At 38.6% G+C, this 17,202-nt stretch overlaps 1 protein-coding gene and 1 non-coding gene across 6 annotated transcripts in view; one reads left to right on the forward strand and one right to left on the reverse strand.

The window, feature by feature from the left end:
• Med1 (mediator complex subunit 1) overlaps positions 1 to 17,202 on the forward strand; it is a 39,378-nt gene that overhangs the window by 14,186 nt on the left and 7,990 nt on the right. For all 5 annotated transcript variants that reach the window (XM_038326619.1, XM_038326625.1, XM_038326624.1 and 2 more), the window contains exons 7-16: positions 4,671 to 4,742; positions 5,842 to 5,916; positions 6,533 to 6,606; positions 8,536 to 8,625; positions 10,089 to 10,200; positions 11,888 to 12,012; positions 12,316 to 12,434; positions 14,032 to 14,233; positions 16,411 to 16,506; positions 16,604 to 16,709. In XM_038326619.1, coding sequence (XP_038182547.1) covers positions 4,671 to 4,742; positions 5,842 to 5,916; positions 6,533 to 6,606; positions 8,536 to 8,625; positions 10,089 to 10,200; positions 11,888 to 12,012; positions 12,316 to 12,434; positions 14,032 to 14,233; positions 16,411 to 16,506; positions 16,604 to 16,709 — 1,071 coding nt within the window. The remainder of the gene's footprint in view (positions 1 to 4,670; positions 4,743 to 5,841; positions 5,917 to 6,532; positions 6,607 to 8,535; positions 8,626 to 10,088; positions 10,201 to 11,887; positions 12,013 to 12,315; positions 12,435 to 14,031; positions 14,234 to 16,410; positions 16,507 to 16,603; positions 16,710 to 17,202) is intronic.
• On the reverse strand, positions 10,413 to 10,519 carry LOC119813768. The gene has a single exon (XR_005285228.1). It is a non-coding gene; the product is annotated as a U6 spliceosomal RNA (small nuclear RNA).

The following is a 17,202-nucleotide window of genomic DNA, read 5'->3' on the forward strand; positions in this document are numbered from 1 at the left end:
GAATTGAGTTCACGTGTGAGTTTGTTTGTTTGAGATTTGGTCTCATGTAGCCTAGGCTGATGTCAGAACTCACTGTATAGCCAAGGATGAACTTCATCTCCTGATCATTCCGCTGCTTTTACCTCTTGTTTTATTTTTTCAAGTCAGGGTTACCCTATGTGGCCTGGAACTCATTCTATAGACCAGGCTGGCCTTGAACTCACAGAGATCCACCTGCCTCTGCCTCTGGAATGATTTGATTAAAGGCATTTACCAGTAGGATTAGCTCTGTGTGTGTATTTTTGAGAAAGTGTGTTAGATAGTCCATGCTGGGTTCACATTCACTATGTAGCTAGGGTAATCTTGAACTGTGGATCTCATGCTTCATTCTAAGCACTGAGATCACAGGTGTGTACTTCCTGCACAACCTTACTGACATTTCTTTGTTCAAATGAATTATTCAGTACATTATAGGGCATTTAACAGCATCCCTGGCCTCTCCCCTTGTAGTTCATCAGTATCCACTCAATTATGATAATCAAAATTATCTGTATGAGCTGGAGATATGGCTTAGTAGTGGGGAATTTGCCTAGTTTATAAGACCTTGGGGGTTCAATTTCTTTCAGCACCACAAAATTCAAATCAATCAATCTGTTTGTCTTTCTGTCTGGTTTTTTGATACAGGGTTTCTCTGTAGCTTTGGAGCCTGTCCTGGAACTCACTCTTGTAGACCAGGCTGGCCTTTAACTCACAGAGATCTGCCTGCCTCTGACTCCCAAGTGCTGGAATTAAAGGCATGGGTCAGCACTCCCCAGCCACTAATCTATTTATATACATGTACATACATAATTATATATTTTTGTATTTACATGTACACATACACATACACCATACATAAACACATTGTCAGATGTTCTGCAGGACAAAATCACAACTGGATAAGAAGTACTTCTGGACTCCTAGGAATATTTTGTGGCTCAAAAAGAAATAGAATGCTAGATATTCTTAATACCTTAATCCCAGCGCTCTGGAGGCAGGCAGATGTACAGAGTGAGGAGTTCGAGGACAGCCAGGGCTACACAGAGCAATCCTGTCTTAACACCTCAGAGACCCCTCCACTCCCATGCTGGGATTAAAGGTATTCATCAGCGTGCCTGGTTTGTTTGTTTTCTTTCTCTCTCTCTTTTTTTCCTTCTTCTCAGCTCATCTTAGAATGAGTCATGCCACTTCAATTGACCTAACTTAATTTCCTACAGATATGCCCAGAGTCTTGTTTTCCCAGTGATTTTAAATACCATCTAATTAACATTTAAGATTAAGCATCCCATAGCCCTACCATTGAATCGGAAAATATTTGAGAATTATGAATATTTCTATACCATGAAAACAGACTTTTTCACCTAAGATTGAGAGAAAGGTATATATATTATCTGTCACAATAAAAGTAGTAGGCTTGATGATAGCATTCTATCTGGTGGCTTTTCCTACTAACTGGATTTTTCCCTTTGAATTGAATGGGACTCCAATGTTTAATTTTTTTTAAACTTTATTGATTATGTATGCAATGTTCTGTCTGTGTGTCTGCTTGCTTGCCAGAAGAGGGCACCAGACCTCATTACAGATGGTTGTGAGCCACCATATGGTTGCTGGGAATTGAACTCAGGTCCTTTGGAAGAGCAGGCAATGCTCTTAACCTCTGAGCCATCTCTCCAGCCCTCCATTGTTTAAATTTAAACCCATATTTAAGACTTCCTGGTAATTTGAGGAAGTTCAGTTTTGTTTTAAACATAAGGGAATGCTCAGATAGCTGTGAATGCCTTATAAAGATTTTTAACTTTGGGGGAGCAGGTTTTATAGTCAGGCTTCTGTGTTAGTAGTTTATTTTATTTATGGTCAAATATACCAAATTTCAACCTTTATATATTTTTAATGTGCTTTAGTGTTTTGCCATGTGTTTTGGGTCCCCTGGAACTGGAGCTACAGAGTGGGTGCTGGGAATTAAACCTGGGACCTCTGGAAGAGCAGTCAGTGCATTTCACTGCTGAGGCATCTTTCCAGTCCCATAATTTTTGTTTCTCAGATTTATTTTATTTTTTGTATATGAATATTTTGCCTAGATGTATGAATGTTCACCACATAGTTGTCTTGTCTATGAATAGCTTGAGCCACTGGGTACTGGTAACTAAACCTGGGCCCTCTATAAGAATAGCCAGTTCTTTTAATTAACTGCTGAGCCAGTTCTGTAACCATCTTTTAAAAGCTGTAACATAATGTAGCACTGGCTGCTCTTCCAGGGTTCCTTAGTTCAGTTCAGTTTCCAGCAACCACATGCTAGCTCACAACCATTTGCAATGAGATCTGGTGCCCTTTTCTGGCCTGAAGTCATAAATGCACTTAGAAAGTGCATACATAATAAATAAATAAACAAACAAACAAACCATAAGAAACTGTAATGTAATCGTGATGGTGTATATCTTTATTCATTCCTAGCATCCCAGAGGCCAGTGTAGGGGAATTGCTTCACTTTTGAGGCCGCTTTGGGCTACATAATGTCAGGCTACCCTGAGTTACAAAGCACTACCCTAACTAAAACAAGCCAACAAAGAAAAGAGTGGTAATGTAATGTAAAATAAATCATATAGCCATTTCATTGAATTTGTAAAGCTTACCAAAATGTGTAACCCGGATACTCCAGAATGAGTGAATATGACTTTCACCTGGAGTAGAAGACTGTATTAACTTAGGAACTAGTGATAGTTTAATATGTAAACCTGTTTCATTTTTCAAAATGAACGTTATTCTTTAGCTGATATTTTTAGTCTTAGTATGCATGGTAATAGCATGTTAGGGAATATATCTTGCTGCCGTTCTTATTTCTTTTTACTGGCACTCTGCTGTTTAAGTGCTTACAGTATGGAGGATAAAGTCTATTAATGTTGGGCTGTTTATTTTTGTCATAGGCTTATTTTAAGGTTCAATAACAAAGCTGAGTGGTAGCCATGGCTTACAGCTTTAATCCCAGTACTTGGGAGGCAGAGGAAGTCGAATCTCTGAGTTTGAGGCCAGCCTGGTCTACAAAGTGACTTCCAGGACAGCCAGAGCTACACAGAGAATTCTTTTCATAAAAAAGAAAAAATTATTCAAATGAGCTTTTGTGGATTATAACTGAAATCAACACATGGTAAAGGGTGGAAGGAAAAAAAACTGTTACCACATTTCAACCACTTTATGTTTTTCGTAGTTTTTGGTTTTTCAAGACAGTGTTTCTCTGTGTAACATTCATAGATGTCCTGGAACTCGCTCTATAGATCAAACTGGCTTCAAACTCACAGAGATCCTCATGTCTTTGCCTCCTGAGTGCCAAGTTTAAAGATGTGCACCACCACTGCCTGACTTTTTTTTCTTAATAAAATTTTAAGCTTGAATATTGGGATCAAAAACCAGCCACCACACTAGTATATTCTTTATTCTGTGACGCTAGCCCTATTCCTTTTTTTTCTTTTTCTTTCTTTTTTACTTATTTTTTATTTGCATTGTTGTTTTTCTTGCATGTCTTTGAGGGTGCCAGATTCACTGGAACTGGAGTTAACAGACAGCTGTGAGCTGCCATGTGGGTGATGGGAATTGAACCCAGGTCCTCTGGAAGAGCAGTTGGAGCTCTTAACTGCTGAGCTATCTTTCTAACCCCCTTTTTCATTTTCTTCTTCCCTCAACTTCCCCTTTCTTTTTGGTTTTGAAGTTAAGTCTTGCCCTGTAGCTCAGTTTGATCTCTCACAATCCTTCTGGCTCTGATTCTGGAGTGCTAATAGGAATATAGCACCAAGTTCTGCTGCTTTTTGACCTAAATTTTTGTTTCAATTTTTTTTTTTTTTTTTTTTTTTTTTTTGGTTTTTCGAGACAGGGTTTCTCTGTGGCTTTGGAGCCTGTCCTGGAACTGGTTCTTGTAGACCAGGCTGGTCTCGAACTCACAGAGATCCGCCTGCCTCTGTTTTGCTTCAATTTTTAAAAATATTTATTTACTTATGTTTTATGTATATGAGTGCTTTGCATGTCTGCCTGCATGCCAGAAGAAGGTATTGGATACCATTATAGAGCCTATGTTGGTGTTGGGAAAGGACTCAGGTCCTTTGTAAGAATTGCCAGTGCTCTTAACATGCTGATGCATCTCTCCAACCACCTTGTTTTCAGCTTTTAAATTTTGTGTGTGTGGATGTTGTATCTGTACCATATCATGCAGTGCTTGTGGAGGTCAACAGAGGGTATCAGATGCCTTGTAACAATTTAGTGTTACAGATGGAAACTTAGCACCTTGTGGGTGCTAAGAAGTGAAAGTAGGGCCTCTGAAATAGCAGCCATCTAAACTACTGAACCTTCTTCCCAGTCCGCAATTTCTCCCCTTGTTCTTCATTGACTATAAAACTCTTTGGCACCTGGGAGGTGGTGGCACATGCCCTCTCAGGAGGATCTCTTAGTTTGAGGCCAAGCTGGTCTGTAGAGTGAGTTCCAGGACACCCAGGGGTACAGAAACCTTGCTTGAAAATCAAAAACACAAACAAAAGCTCTTTTCGTGATAACAATGTGAGTAGATTATTAAAATAATGTAGATAGCCATGTTTTGGGTCTTTTTTGTAGAATAAAGAAGTAATTTTATGTTGTATTCTCTCTTCTCCACCTTCCTGAATTCCCTACAGGGAAAAGAATTTTGATGAATTTTCTAAACACCTTAAGGGTCTTGTTAATCTGTATAACCTTCCAGGAGACAAGTAAGTAATTTCTTCTATTCATTTATATAAGTTTTCCATTTTGGAAGAATGAGTATGTCTGTGAGCTGGTTTTGGTTACACATTTTCTAACTTTCTGCTGTGTGTTTAATCCTGGTTTCTATTCATACTATAATCTATAGTTCAGCTTCTGACTTTACGTATGTGTTTCTTAGTTTTTAAATTTTTATTTTCTGTACATGAGTTTTATTTGTTTGGTTTTGTTTTTTTGCCTTCCTATATTGATTTTCAGTATATGGGACTGGCTTTCTTGTTTATTTTAGTCTAGTCTGGATCCTATTAATTTGCATGGCTCTTATTAAAGGGAAATAAACATAAGCTCTGGTGGTTCTAAAAGTAAACTTTTTTATTTTTATTTATTATGTATACAATAGTCTGTCTGTGTGTATGCCGGCAGGCCAGAAGAGGGCGCCAGACCCCATTACAGATGGTTGTGAGCCACCATGTGGTTGCTGGGGATTGAACTCAGGACCTTTGGAAGTGCAGGCAATGCTCTTAACCGCTGAGCCATCTCTCCAGCCCCCTAAAAGTAAACTTTTGTTTGTTTTGGAGAAAAAATAGTATAGTAGCCCAGGCTTGACCTCAGTGTGTTACTGAGGATGCCCTTGAGTTCCTCAGTTTCTCCTTTCTCTATCTCAAGTGCTGAGACAAGTATGTCCAGCTCTGTTAACATTCATCCATTCATTTATTTATTGGCTTGGCTTTTTGAAACAGGATCTCACTGTATAACTCTAGATGTACTAGAACTCACTATGTAGACCAAGCTGGCCTCAAATTCACGGAAATCTGCCTGCCTCTGCCTCCTGAGTGCTGGGATTAAAGGTGTGCAAACCACACCTGGCTTTGTGCCTTTTAACCATTTTTAAGAGTAAAGCCTGTGAGTTGGCTCCAACGCTTTAGGTACTTTTTGCTTTTATTATTGTTGTTTTGAGATAGGGTTTGACTCTATAACCTTGGCTAGACTGAAACTTGCTCTGTAGACCAGGCTAGCCTGACCTTAGAGAGATCTGCCTGGCCTGTATCAGTGCTTGTATGTGTTTGTTTTTCAAGTGTTTAACTCATTTTCTCATCTACTCTCTAGCAAACTGAAGACTAAAATGTATTTGGCTCTCCAATCCTTAGAACAAGACCTTTCTAAAATGGCAATTATGTACTGGTAAGACTGGCTGCTTAGGCCATTCTATATGACTCTTAGTTTCTCATCCAGAGGATTTTTAAGGTCTTAGTTTTTACATGGGTGTGCTTTGGATATATCTGATTACATAGCTTTTCATATAACTATGTAGCATTTGTCTGTATTACACCTATATTATACATACTTGCCTTTTGCTGTTGCTTCCCCAATGATTGCCTTCCATTTTCTGAGTATTAATTTCTCTAAGTTGTTGATTCTTATTCCATAGACTCTATCTGAAATATTTTCAAACTTGGGTTCATTATCTGATAAATAGTAGTCTATTTGTTTTTTATTCATTAATTTGAGATGGAGTGTCACTAGGATGTCCAGGCTGGCTGAAATGGGATACACCAGTATAATGCTCTCAAGCTATGGACTTACGGAAATATACATACATGACTTAGTTTACTTTTTACTGTGTTACATATTGATGTTTACTTGAAAATAGACCCTTTTTTTGGAGGTGAAATGCATTTCTCATGTGTTCTGTCATTTCGATAGTATTATAAAACTTTTGTGAGCTTAACTCAATATCAGATTGTTCTGAAACTGCCAGGTACTAAATTCAGTCAAACGTAGATCATTTGTCTTGTAGGAAGGCAACTAATGCTACTCCATTGGATAAGATCCTTCATGGAAGTGTTGGCTATCTCACTCCACGGAGTGGGGGTACGTTATCTTATCTTGATTATTTTGAAAATGTCTAGATTTAGTTTAAGGGTCATTGTTTTGTTTTAATATGTACGTATGTGAATGTGGTGTCCATGTTTGTGTGGAGACCAGAGGGGAGAGGTCCTATTCTACCACTCTGCCTTATTCCCTTGAGACAGGGTTTCTCGGGGATCCTGGACCTAGGCCAGCAGCCAGTAAGCACCAGTGCTGGGATTACACATGTGCATGTTGCCATGCTTGGCTTTTTACATGAGTACTGAGACCCCAAACTAGGTGCTCCTGCTAGCATGGCACTGAGCCATCTCTCTAGCACCCTCATTACCATTTTGTTGTTCTTTTTTGGTGCTTGCTAAGCCAGGAATTGCCCCACTAAACTATCTGCTCAGTCCTGAGGAGATATTACTTTTAATTTTACCTGGAGCTTGTGAAGACATAAGCTAAAGGAGACAATTGCCAGTGACTTGTAATGACTTCTAAAATGTTAATACTTGCCCTCTCCCTTTTTTTAATTGGGTGAAATATATTGTTCCCAGAATCAGTAATCTAAATCTACTGACATATTTCATGAGCTGGTTTAGAATATGACTTTTCACATCTTTGCAGCTCTATTTTATTTTATTACATATTCTCTCTCTCTCTCTCTCTCTCCCTCCCTCCCTCCCTCCCTCCCTCTCTCTCTCTCTGTGTGTGTGTGTGTGGGTGTGTGTGTGTGTGTGTGGGTGTTCTATTAAATATGTTGAGGTCAAAGGACAGTTAATGGGAGTCAATTCTGTCCTTCTGCCATGTAGGTTTCTGGGAACGCAGATTGTCAGACTTAGTGGCAAATGTCCTTACGTGCTGAACTATCTACTGCTCCTGTGGAATAGTTTTTTACATATAGGCTCATAGAAATGTATTTTATGTCTGTTTTCTTGTGACAGGACTTCTTTGTCTAGCCTTGGCTATGCTGGAACTTGCTCTGTAGACCAGGCTAGCCAACTGTCTTTTGCCTCCCAAGTGCTGGGACTAAAGGCATGCACCACAACTGCCCAGCTCTACTTTTTTTTTTTTTTAATGTACAAGGGTATTTTGCTTGTGCAAATGTCTGCATGCTGTGCTTATAGAATCCAGAAGAAAACTTGGATCCCTTACAACTCAAATTACAATGGCTGTGAGCCACCATGTGGATGCTGCAAGTTAAACCTGTGTCCTCTGGGAGATTAGCAAGTGTTCCTATCTTTTGAGACATCTCTCCATAGATTCTTTTTTTAAAAAATATTTATTTATTTATTATATATACAATATTCTGTCTGTGTTTGTCTGAAGGCCAGAAGAGGGCACCAGACCCCATTACAGATGGTTGTGAGCCACCATGTGGTTGCTGGGAATTGAACTCAGGACCTTTGGAAGAGCAGGCAGTGCTCTTAACCTCTGAGCCATCTCTCCAGACCCCTCTCCATAGATTCTGAGTTCTATGCAATTCCGGGGCCCAAACCCTTGACAAATATGCTAGGCAAATACTCTATCAACTAAATTACATTTTTACCCAGCTTTTTAGGTTGAATTAGGGTCTCACTGTCTTGCAAGTGGGTCTTGAACTTATTATATATGGCATTGGATTTGTGGCATTTCTTCTATAATCTTAGTCTAGTGTGAGCTATCACGCTCAGCATTAGTGTATATATTTAATTAGGAGTTTTAGGAGAAGTATTTAATTGGACCCAGTGTCTTTCATATTGTAGGTAAACACTCTAGCATTGAGCTATCCCCAGCCTTTTCTTGTTAGTTTGAGATAGGGGTTCATATAGCCAAGACTCCTTAGCTTCTTGTTCTCCCTTCCAAGTGCCTAGATTATAGGTGAGCAACACCACAACAGGTATGAATGCTTTTTTAAAAGTATAATTTATTAATAAAAATGCTGTAAATAATAAGATTCATTTATGATAGGCCATTTAATGAACATGAAATACTATGCCTCTCCTTCTGACCTGCTGGATGATAAGACTGCATCTCCTATCATTTTGCATGAAAAGAATGGTAAGCATTTGTTTTTCCTTATGTAACCTAGGCTGTTCTGGAATCTACTATGTAGCACTACAGGCTAGTGATCATACGTACCACTTCAGCCTTCCAAGAACTGAGGTTGTATGTGTAAACTACACAGTTGGATGTGTGACAGGGTGACCTCAACTGGCTGTATAGTTCAGGATGACCTCTACTTCTTAAGTGCTGGGATTATAGGCGTACACCACCATGTTTACCTTTCTTCAATGTGTTAAAAATACTTGTAAAATTCAAATGCCCAGTCTCCATCCCTGTAATTCATTATTTGATATTTCCTAATGAATTTGCTGTCCTTACAATATGTTCCAAATACAACACAAACATACATCATATATACACCTCACATATATACATGTGTATGTATTTGTATACCTTAACACCCATATATACATACACATATATACATACACATATATATGTATGCATGCATATAAGTTTAAGGTGTAAATGAGTTCATGATGGAATATAAATAACTGACTTAAAGTAACCAGTTTTTCTTACTACATTATAGGAGAAGGTTGGGTTTGGGACATGTCTAAATCCTAGTACTGAAGAGGATTAGGCAGGGGAACCTGAGTTGAAGGCCAACCTAAGCTATGGAGTGATCAAATAAATAAATACCAAAATTGATCAAATAAATAAATGTGACTAAAAGTGCAGTAATGAATGGCACTTTGTATTTTAACTTTTTGCTTTTGACATTTTAAGGATGTCATGTAGTCACAACTGGGAGGGGTGGGGTCAATTGGCTTCAGACTTGTTATGTAATTGATGTTGACCTTCTGGATGTATACCACCACACCTGGCTTGTGTTTGGACTAATATAGCAAAAGAGCAAGAAATAGCCCAGTACTTTATTTGACCTCATTATAAGTTCAATCATTGACTCTGTTCTGTAATTATAATAATTAAAAACACATTTAAATACATTGGGAAGTTGTGAGTAAAAATAAGTATAGATAATGTGCTCTTTAAGATTCCCCCCTCCCCTTGGGCTATAGTGTTTTAATCATTAATAGAAAGAAATACTGATTGGCTGTGGAAAGGTAGCTTGTAGCATTTTTTTAAGTTTTGTGGCAATTAGAGTATCTGATTGTGACTCCTAGTGCAGGATTTTTTGTTTGATTGTTTGCATTTTGTTGTTGTGTTTCTTTTGAAAAATAAAGTCTTGCTCCTCACACTGACTTCAAACTCACTCTGTAGCCTCTAATGATGTCTGGCTTTTTTTCTTTTTATTGTGCTTTGTTCTATTTTTGAGAGTGGGTTGTTGTTCAGGCAGGGCCTCAACACAACATTTTTCTTCTTCCTTCCCTCGAATGCTGTGTTTACAGAGCTGGAACCATCATTCCCGTTTGTAGTTTTTGTTTCTTTTAGTGTTGTTATCCTTGTAATCTATATTATGAGGAAGAAAATATTTATGCTTTTTATATTCCTAGTTCCTCGGTCTTTGGGCATGAATGCATCAGTGACAATTGAAGGAACCTCTACTATGTACAAACTCCCAATTGCCCCATTAATTATGGGGTCACATCCAGTTGACAACAAATGGTAAGTTGTATTAGATTTTGAAGCAGTGAAGTCCATTTTTTTCAGCATCAAGCTAAGTATGAAATACTTTGTTTTTTTTCTCTTACTTGATTTTCTAGATTTGCCTTCCTCTATAGTCATCTTATTTGAATGTTACTATTTGACCTCTCATAGGACACATACTTTACACATTTGTTATAGTTAATATTTTTCTTTATTTTTTTTTTCTTTTTAAAAATATGTAATGGTTCATGAATTTGCGTGTCGTCCTTGCACAGGGGTCATGCTAATCTTCTCTGTGTTGTTGCAGTTTTAGTACACGTGCTGCTGAAGTGAGCACTCTTTAATTTTTTAAAAAAATATTTATTTATTTATTATGTATACAGCATGGCTGCAGGCCAGAAGAGGGCACCAGATCTCATTACAGATGATTGTGAGCCACGGTGTGGTTGCTGGGAATTGAACTCAGGACCTCCGGAAGAGCAGTCAGTGCTCTTAACCTCTGAGCCATCGCTATAGCCCCTCGTTTTGTTTTTTGAGAAAAGGTTTTTCTGTGATAGTCCTGGCTGTCCTGGAACTCACTATGAAGACCAGGCAGGCCTTGAACTCAGAGATATGCCTGTCTCTGCCTCCTAAGTGCTGGGATTAAAGGCATGTTCTGAGCTATGTCATCATTTCCTATAGATCACATTTTTTTCTTAAAGATTTATTTATTTATGTATACAGTATTATTCCTGCATTTATACTTCCATGTGAGAAGAGAGCACCAGATCTCATTACAGATAGTTGTGAGCCACCATGTAATTGCTGGGAGTTGAATTCAGGACCTCTGGAAGAGCAACCAGTGCTTCTAACTTCTGTGCCACCTCACCAGCCCCTAGGGTTTTTTGTTTGTTTGTTTGTTTGTTTTTGTTTTTTCCAGACAGGGTTTTTCTGTGTTGCTTTGGAGTCTGTCCGGAACCTAGTCCTTGTAGATCCTTGAACTCACAGAGATCCGCCTACCTCTGCCTCCCTTGTGCTGGGATTAAAGGTATGTGCCACCACCGCCCGGCTCTTTTTTGTTTGAGACAAGGTTTTTCTGTGTAACTTTGAAGCTTGTCATGGAACTTGCTCTGTAGACCTGGCTGGGCTCAAATTCACAGAGATCTGCCTGCCTCTGCCTCCTCAGTGCTGGGATTAAAGGCTTGCACCACCACCTAGCTTTAGACCATATTATCTGTCTTAAGAAAATTAAACAGATTTTGTTTCTGGGTTTTGGTATTGGTGTTGAAATCAGGGCTACAAATGAGGAGCACATACTATTACACTAAATTAGACCCTAAACCCTTTTATAAATCCTTCATTAAATATTTCCTACTTAACAAGATAATTTATTTTTGGGGCTGGAGAGATGGTTCAACCTCTTCTTCCAAAGGTCCTGAGTTCAATTCCCAGCAACCACATGGTGGCTCACAACCATCTGTAATGAGGTCTGGTGCCCTCTTCTGGCCTGCAGGCATACATGCAGACAGAATATTGTATACATAATAAACAAACAAACAAACAAACAAATAAATCTTTACAAAAGATAATTTATTTTTAAATTATGGGTAGGAAAGCACAAAAGTGAACTTTTGCTTGATGTTATATGGGTCTGTGTAATATATACATGTCTAAGGAAAGGTGTTCAGAGTTTTCAAAATGGAAAATATTCTTTTTTTTTTTGCAGGACCCCTTCTTTCTCCTCAGTCACTAGTGCCAACAGTGTTGATCTTCCTGCCTGTTTCTTCTTGAAATTTCCTCAGCCAATCCCAGTATCTAAAGCATTTGTTCAGAAACTGCAGAACTGCACAGGTAAGCTCTATTTTTTTTAAAAGAATGTTTACCAAACTGTAATAAAAGTAGCTTTTACCTATTAAAATAAAATTTACTAGTTAGTTATAAATGTAAATGGGAAACTTCAGATCATCTTAAATAATTTGCAGTCCTTTAGGCCTCGAGGAAGTATTTATGAGTACAGACATTAGGTTTTAGATACTAATAGGGATTTGTTGAATATATAGTTGAATAAATAGGAAAACCATAAATGGAAAATAGAGCTGTCGCTAATTTTATCTTAATGTGATTGATCATTATAATCAATCCTTGTATTTCCAGGAATCCCATTATTTGAGACCCCGCCGACTTACATGCCCCTCTATGAGCTCATCACTCAATTTGAGCTGTCAAAGGATCCAGACCCCGTACCCTTGAATCACAACATGCGGTTTTATGCTGTAAGTAGGCACAGTGGGTCTAGAACATTGTTGGTACTTCATAGCATTAGTGAGGTCTGATAACTGTTTTCTGATGGCTTGATCATCTTTAGTTGGGCAAAAAAAGTCATCTTAAACATAATAAAGCAAAAGAGAATGAGCTTTGAAGTTAAGAAACAACCATGTACTTTTCTGTGTGTGTGTATATACACTTATTTGTACACACACATGTATATATACACACTTATATATTTTTATTTACTTTATATATACTTATATATAAATATATTTCTTGAATTTTATGTGTGTTGGTGTTTTGCCTTCATGTATGTATGTGCAGCATATGTGTGTCTGGTGCCTTAAGATTACCTGAACTGAAGTTACAGGGAATGTGAACCAACCTGGGTCCTGGAAGAACAGCAAGTGGTTGTTAACCAAGGAGCATTCTTTCCTGTCCCCCTTCCTCTTTTTTCTAGACAGGATCTCATGTAGCCCAGGCTGGCATTGAACTTAACAGGCTGATCTTAAAGCAATCTCTAGACTGCTATGTCTATAGGCACACTGAGAATATCTACAAAAAAAGGCAGGACTTAATGGCATTTGCGAGTCACAGGCTTAAGGATTGCCTTGACCTAGAGGACAACATGAGCTATATAGCAAGACCTTATCTCAATAAAATAAAATAAAATAAAATAAAAGATACTCTCAGAGTTGAAAATCTTTTCATGCTAACTTGAACTTACAAGAGGTTAAAGATCTTAAGAATTTTTTCTTGAGGGCATGGTAGCACAGACTTTCAATCACAGCATTTGGAATGCAGAGGCAAGCAGATCTCTGTGAGTTTGGCCAGCCTGGTCTACAGAGCTAGTTCTAGAACAGCCAGGAATATGAAGAGAAACTCTATTTTTATGTCTGTGACTGTTTTACCTACATGTATATAAGTGTATCACATTTGTGTACCCAGAAAGGCCAGAAGAGGGTGTCAGATTCCCCTGGATTTGGAGTTATATAGACTGTTGTGAGCTGTCATGTGGAGGGTGCTGGGAACAGAACCCAAATTCTCTGAAAGAGCAGCAAGTGCTCTTAAATGCTGAGCCATCTCTTTGGCCCTAGCCCATTTAAGCACTGTGGATTTAGAATGTGAAAGATCTTCTAAATGTGAATGGAGAACAAAATGCTGAGATGCATGAAATATAAAACACCCCAAACCTTTCTGGTCTTGAATTTCATATGAATGTTTAGAGTTTAGTTTATACAACAGAGAAGCTCCTTTATACAACAATTCGAGCTACATTAAAACTATATAGGATGTTTTATTTAAACTACAGTTTTGTAACTCTTTAGGAACTACTAATTAAGTTTCTGAGGTGTATGTTTTGTTAGGAATCTGCCTTAATAGTACATTAATAGACAGATATCTTTTAGCTAATTGAATAACTAGTTGGTATTCATAATATCAGGTACTGAGAGGTGTGTGTCTCTGTGTGTGTGTTTGTGAAAGTCATTACTTCCCATGCTTTGGTGTGCCCCTTCCTTTTGTATTCTTCTTCTTTCAGAATAGTTTGTGGTTAAGTACAGTGTAAGTAAATATCATTGATTTATGGTCTTTTTTGCCTAGGCTCTCCCAGGTCAGCAGCACTGCTATTTCCTCAATAAGGATGCCCCTCTTCCAGATGGCCAAAGCTTGCAGGGAACACTGGTTAGCAAAATCACCTTTCAGCACCCTGGCAGAGTTCCTCTTATCCTGAATATGATCAGACACCAAGTGGCCTATAACACCCTAATTGGAAGCTGTGTCAAAAGAACTGTTTTAAAAGAAGGTACTCTCTTTCCTTTTGCTATACTTAGGAAGATTGATGTTGACTTCTCCATTGCTGCTTGATTTTGGTAGCCCATGGCCATGACTTTTTTTTGTTTGTTTTGTTTTGTTTTGTTTTTATAGACAGGGTTTCTTTTTTTTTTTTTTTTAAATTATTTATTATGTATACAATATTCTGTCTTTGTGTATGCCTGCAGGCCAGAAGAGGGCACCAGACCCCATTACAGATGGTTGTGAGCCACCATGTAGTTGCTGGGAATTGAACTCAGGACCTTTGGAAGAGCAGGCAATGCTCTTAACCTCCAAGCCATCTCTCCAGCCCCTAGACAGGGTTTCTTTGTAGCTTTGGAGCATTCCTGGAACTAGCTCTGTAGACCAGGCTAGCCTCAAACTCACAGAGATCTGCCTGCCTCTGCCTCCTGAGTGCTGGGACTAAAGGCATACACTTGGTTCTTTTGCTTTTTATTTTTGAGAAAGAGGCTCATTTTATAGTCCAGGTTGAACTTGAATTCACTATGTTTCCTAGGCTAGCCTTGAAATTGAGGGGATCCTCCTGTTTCAGCTTCTCCTATGTTAATATTAATGTCTGCATGACCATTCCTGTCCACTTTTCGAAAACAGAAACATAACCTAGGCATTGTGTCTGTACTTCCTATCTTGCTGCAGTTTGATAGATGGTTTCTTGTTACTAAAGTTTAGGTTGTTAAAAGTGCTGGATCTAGGGGCTGGAGAGATGGCTCAGAGGTTAAGAGCACTGGCTGCTCTTCCAGAGGTCCTGAGTTCCCAGCAACCATGTAGTGGCTCACAACCATCTGGTGCCCTCTTCTGGCATGGGGGTATACCTGCACAAGGAACATTGTATACCTAATAAATAAATTAAAAAACAAAAAGACAGGAAAATCCATACCATGCACATGAGATAAACTCACTTAAAGACACAGAAAGTTAATGCAAAAGGGTTTATTTAAAGAAAAAAAAAGTGCTGGATCTAGTCATTACGATACCATTTCACCCCACCCTGTTCTTTGGAAAATCTAGGTATAACTCTAAATTGCTAAGACCAATGACCCCTCCTTTTTCTGTCTGGATTCTGAAGGGCTGTTTTTCTAACATTTGAAGCGTTCATATAAATTTTGTCTACTCTATTTTTTACTTTGGTCATGTAACATTCTAGTGATAGTTATCTAGTGTTAGGTATGTATCAGTGGGAGTTGTAGGCAACAAGAAATAGGGAATGTAAATCTAGAAGTGCTTTAGAAATTTTGTTTAGAGGTAGGGTCTTACGTACCTCGACAAGCTTAAACTGAGTATGCAGTGGAAGCTGCTCTTAAACTCCTGATTCTCCTACCTCCAAGTCTCAGGTGCTGGGCTTATGGGTATGTACTACCATTCCCATGTAAAAATGAGAAGCAGGAAAAAAAACTGTATGTGTATGTGATGTATGTATTAGGATTTGGGCCTAGGCCACTAGATGTTTGGCTTAAGAACCAGAATGCCTGGCATAGTGGTGCATTCCTTTAATTCCAGTCTTTGGGAGGCAGAGGCAAGAGAATCTCTGATCTACACTAAGAAACCCTGGTTTGTTTGTTTTTTTTTTTTTTTTTGTTTTTTTTTGTTTTTTTGTTTTGTTTTGTTTTGTTTTTGGTTTTTCGAGACAGGGTTTCTCTTTAGCTTTGGAGCCTGTCCTGGAACCAGCTCATGTAGACCAGGATAAGTGCCAAAAGCAGCTACATTCTTACCCAAAATATGGAAAGAATGGTCTCTAGCCTAGTTGCCACTATTGTTCTCTGAAAGCACCTGAGCTGGGCAGCATAGCCCACACTGCTCTCACCGCTGTCTCCAGTCCCGCCTACAGCACTGGACTCCTCTCTTGGTTGAAAGTGCCACATCTTCCACATTTCTTTTTCAGCGATGCAGTCACATCTTGCTTCTTCTGTGGCTGGGTCACACTACCCATTTTTGGTTTCTTAATTAACTCTCAAGACAGTATGCTTCGTAATTTTTTTTATGTTTTATTTTATATGCAGGAATGTTTTGCTTGCCTTGTATGTATTTGTGCCATGTGTAAGCCTGGTGGTCAGCTGGCTGTTTCACTGTCTATAGAAAGATAATTATTTGTTCATTTCATGTCTTAAATATGGTTATTATGTTTTTCCTTGGTTTTTTTTTTTTTTCCAGACTCTCCTGGGCTCCTGCAGTTTGAAGTATGTCCCCTCTCAGAGTCTCAATTCAGTGTATCTTTTCAGCACCCTGTGAATGACTCCCTTGTGTGTGGTGAGTTGTTAGGTGGAAACATCTTTCTTGGGGTGTATCTTTTCTTGAAAGGGAGAAGCTGAATGTATCACAAGTATCTGTACAATTTGTCTTTCAGTGGTAATGGATGTGCAGGACTCAACACATGTGAGCTGTAAACTCTACAAGGGGCTGTCAGATGCACTCATCTGCACAGATGACTTCATTGCCAAAGTTGTTCAAAGGTAGTGGTGACCCTTTGTCCAAATTGTGTGTGTGTATGCTTTTTTTATTTATGTTGTTTTTCAAGACAAGGTTTCCCCTGTGTAGCCCTGACTGACCTAGAACTCAGAGATCTGCCTATCTCTGTCTCCAGAGTGCTAGGATTAAAGGTGTGTGCCATGCTATATGCTTTTATTTTTAACATGAATTTAAAAAATTGAAAGAAAAACATTGCCATTTATTTGAATTCACTATATTTTTGGTTTTAAAAAAAATGTGAATTTTGTTATTGTGAAAGCAATAGGGGTGAGGCTGGTAATTTTTTTTTTTTAAGATTGATTTATTTAGGGCTGGAGAGATGGCTCAGCAGTTAAGAGCATTGCCTGCTCTTCCAAAGGTCCTGAGTTCAATTCCCAGCAACCACATGGTGGCTCACAACCATCTGTAATGAGGTCTGGTGCCCTCTTCTGGCCTGCAGGCATACACGCAAAACAGAATATATGTAATCAATAAATA

Source organism: Arvicola amphibius, chromosome 4 (genome assembly GCF_903992535.2).
Source record: "Arvicola amphibius chromosome 4, mArvAmp1.2, whole genome shotgun sequence".
NCBI classification, from domain to species: domain Eukaryota; kingdom Metazoa; phylum Chordata; class Mammalia; order Rodentia; family Cricetidae; genus Arvicola; species Arvicola amphibius.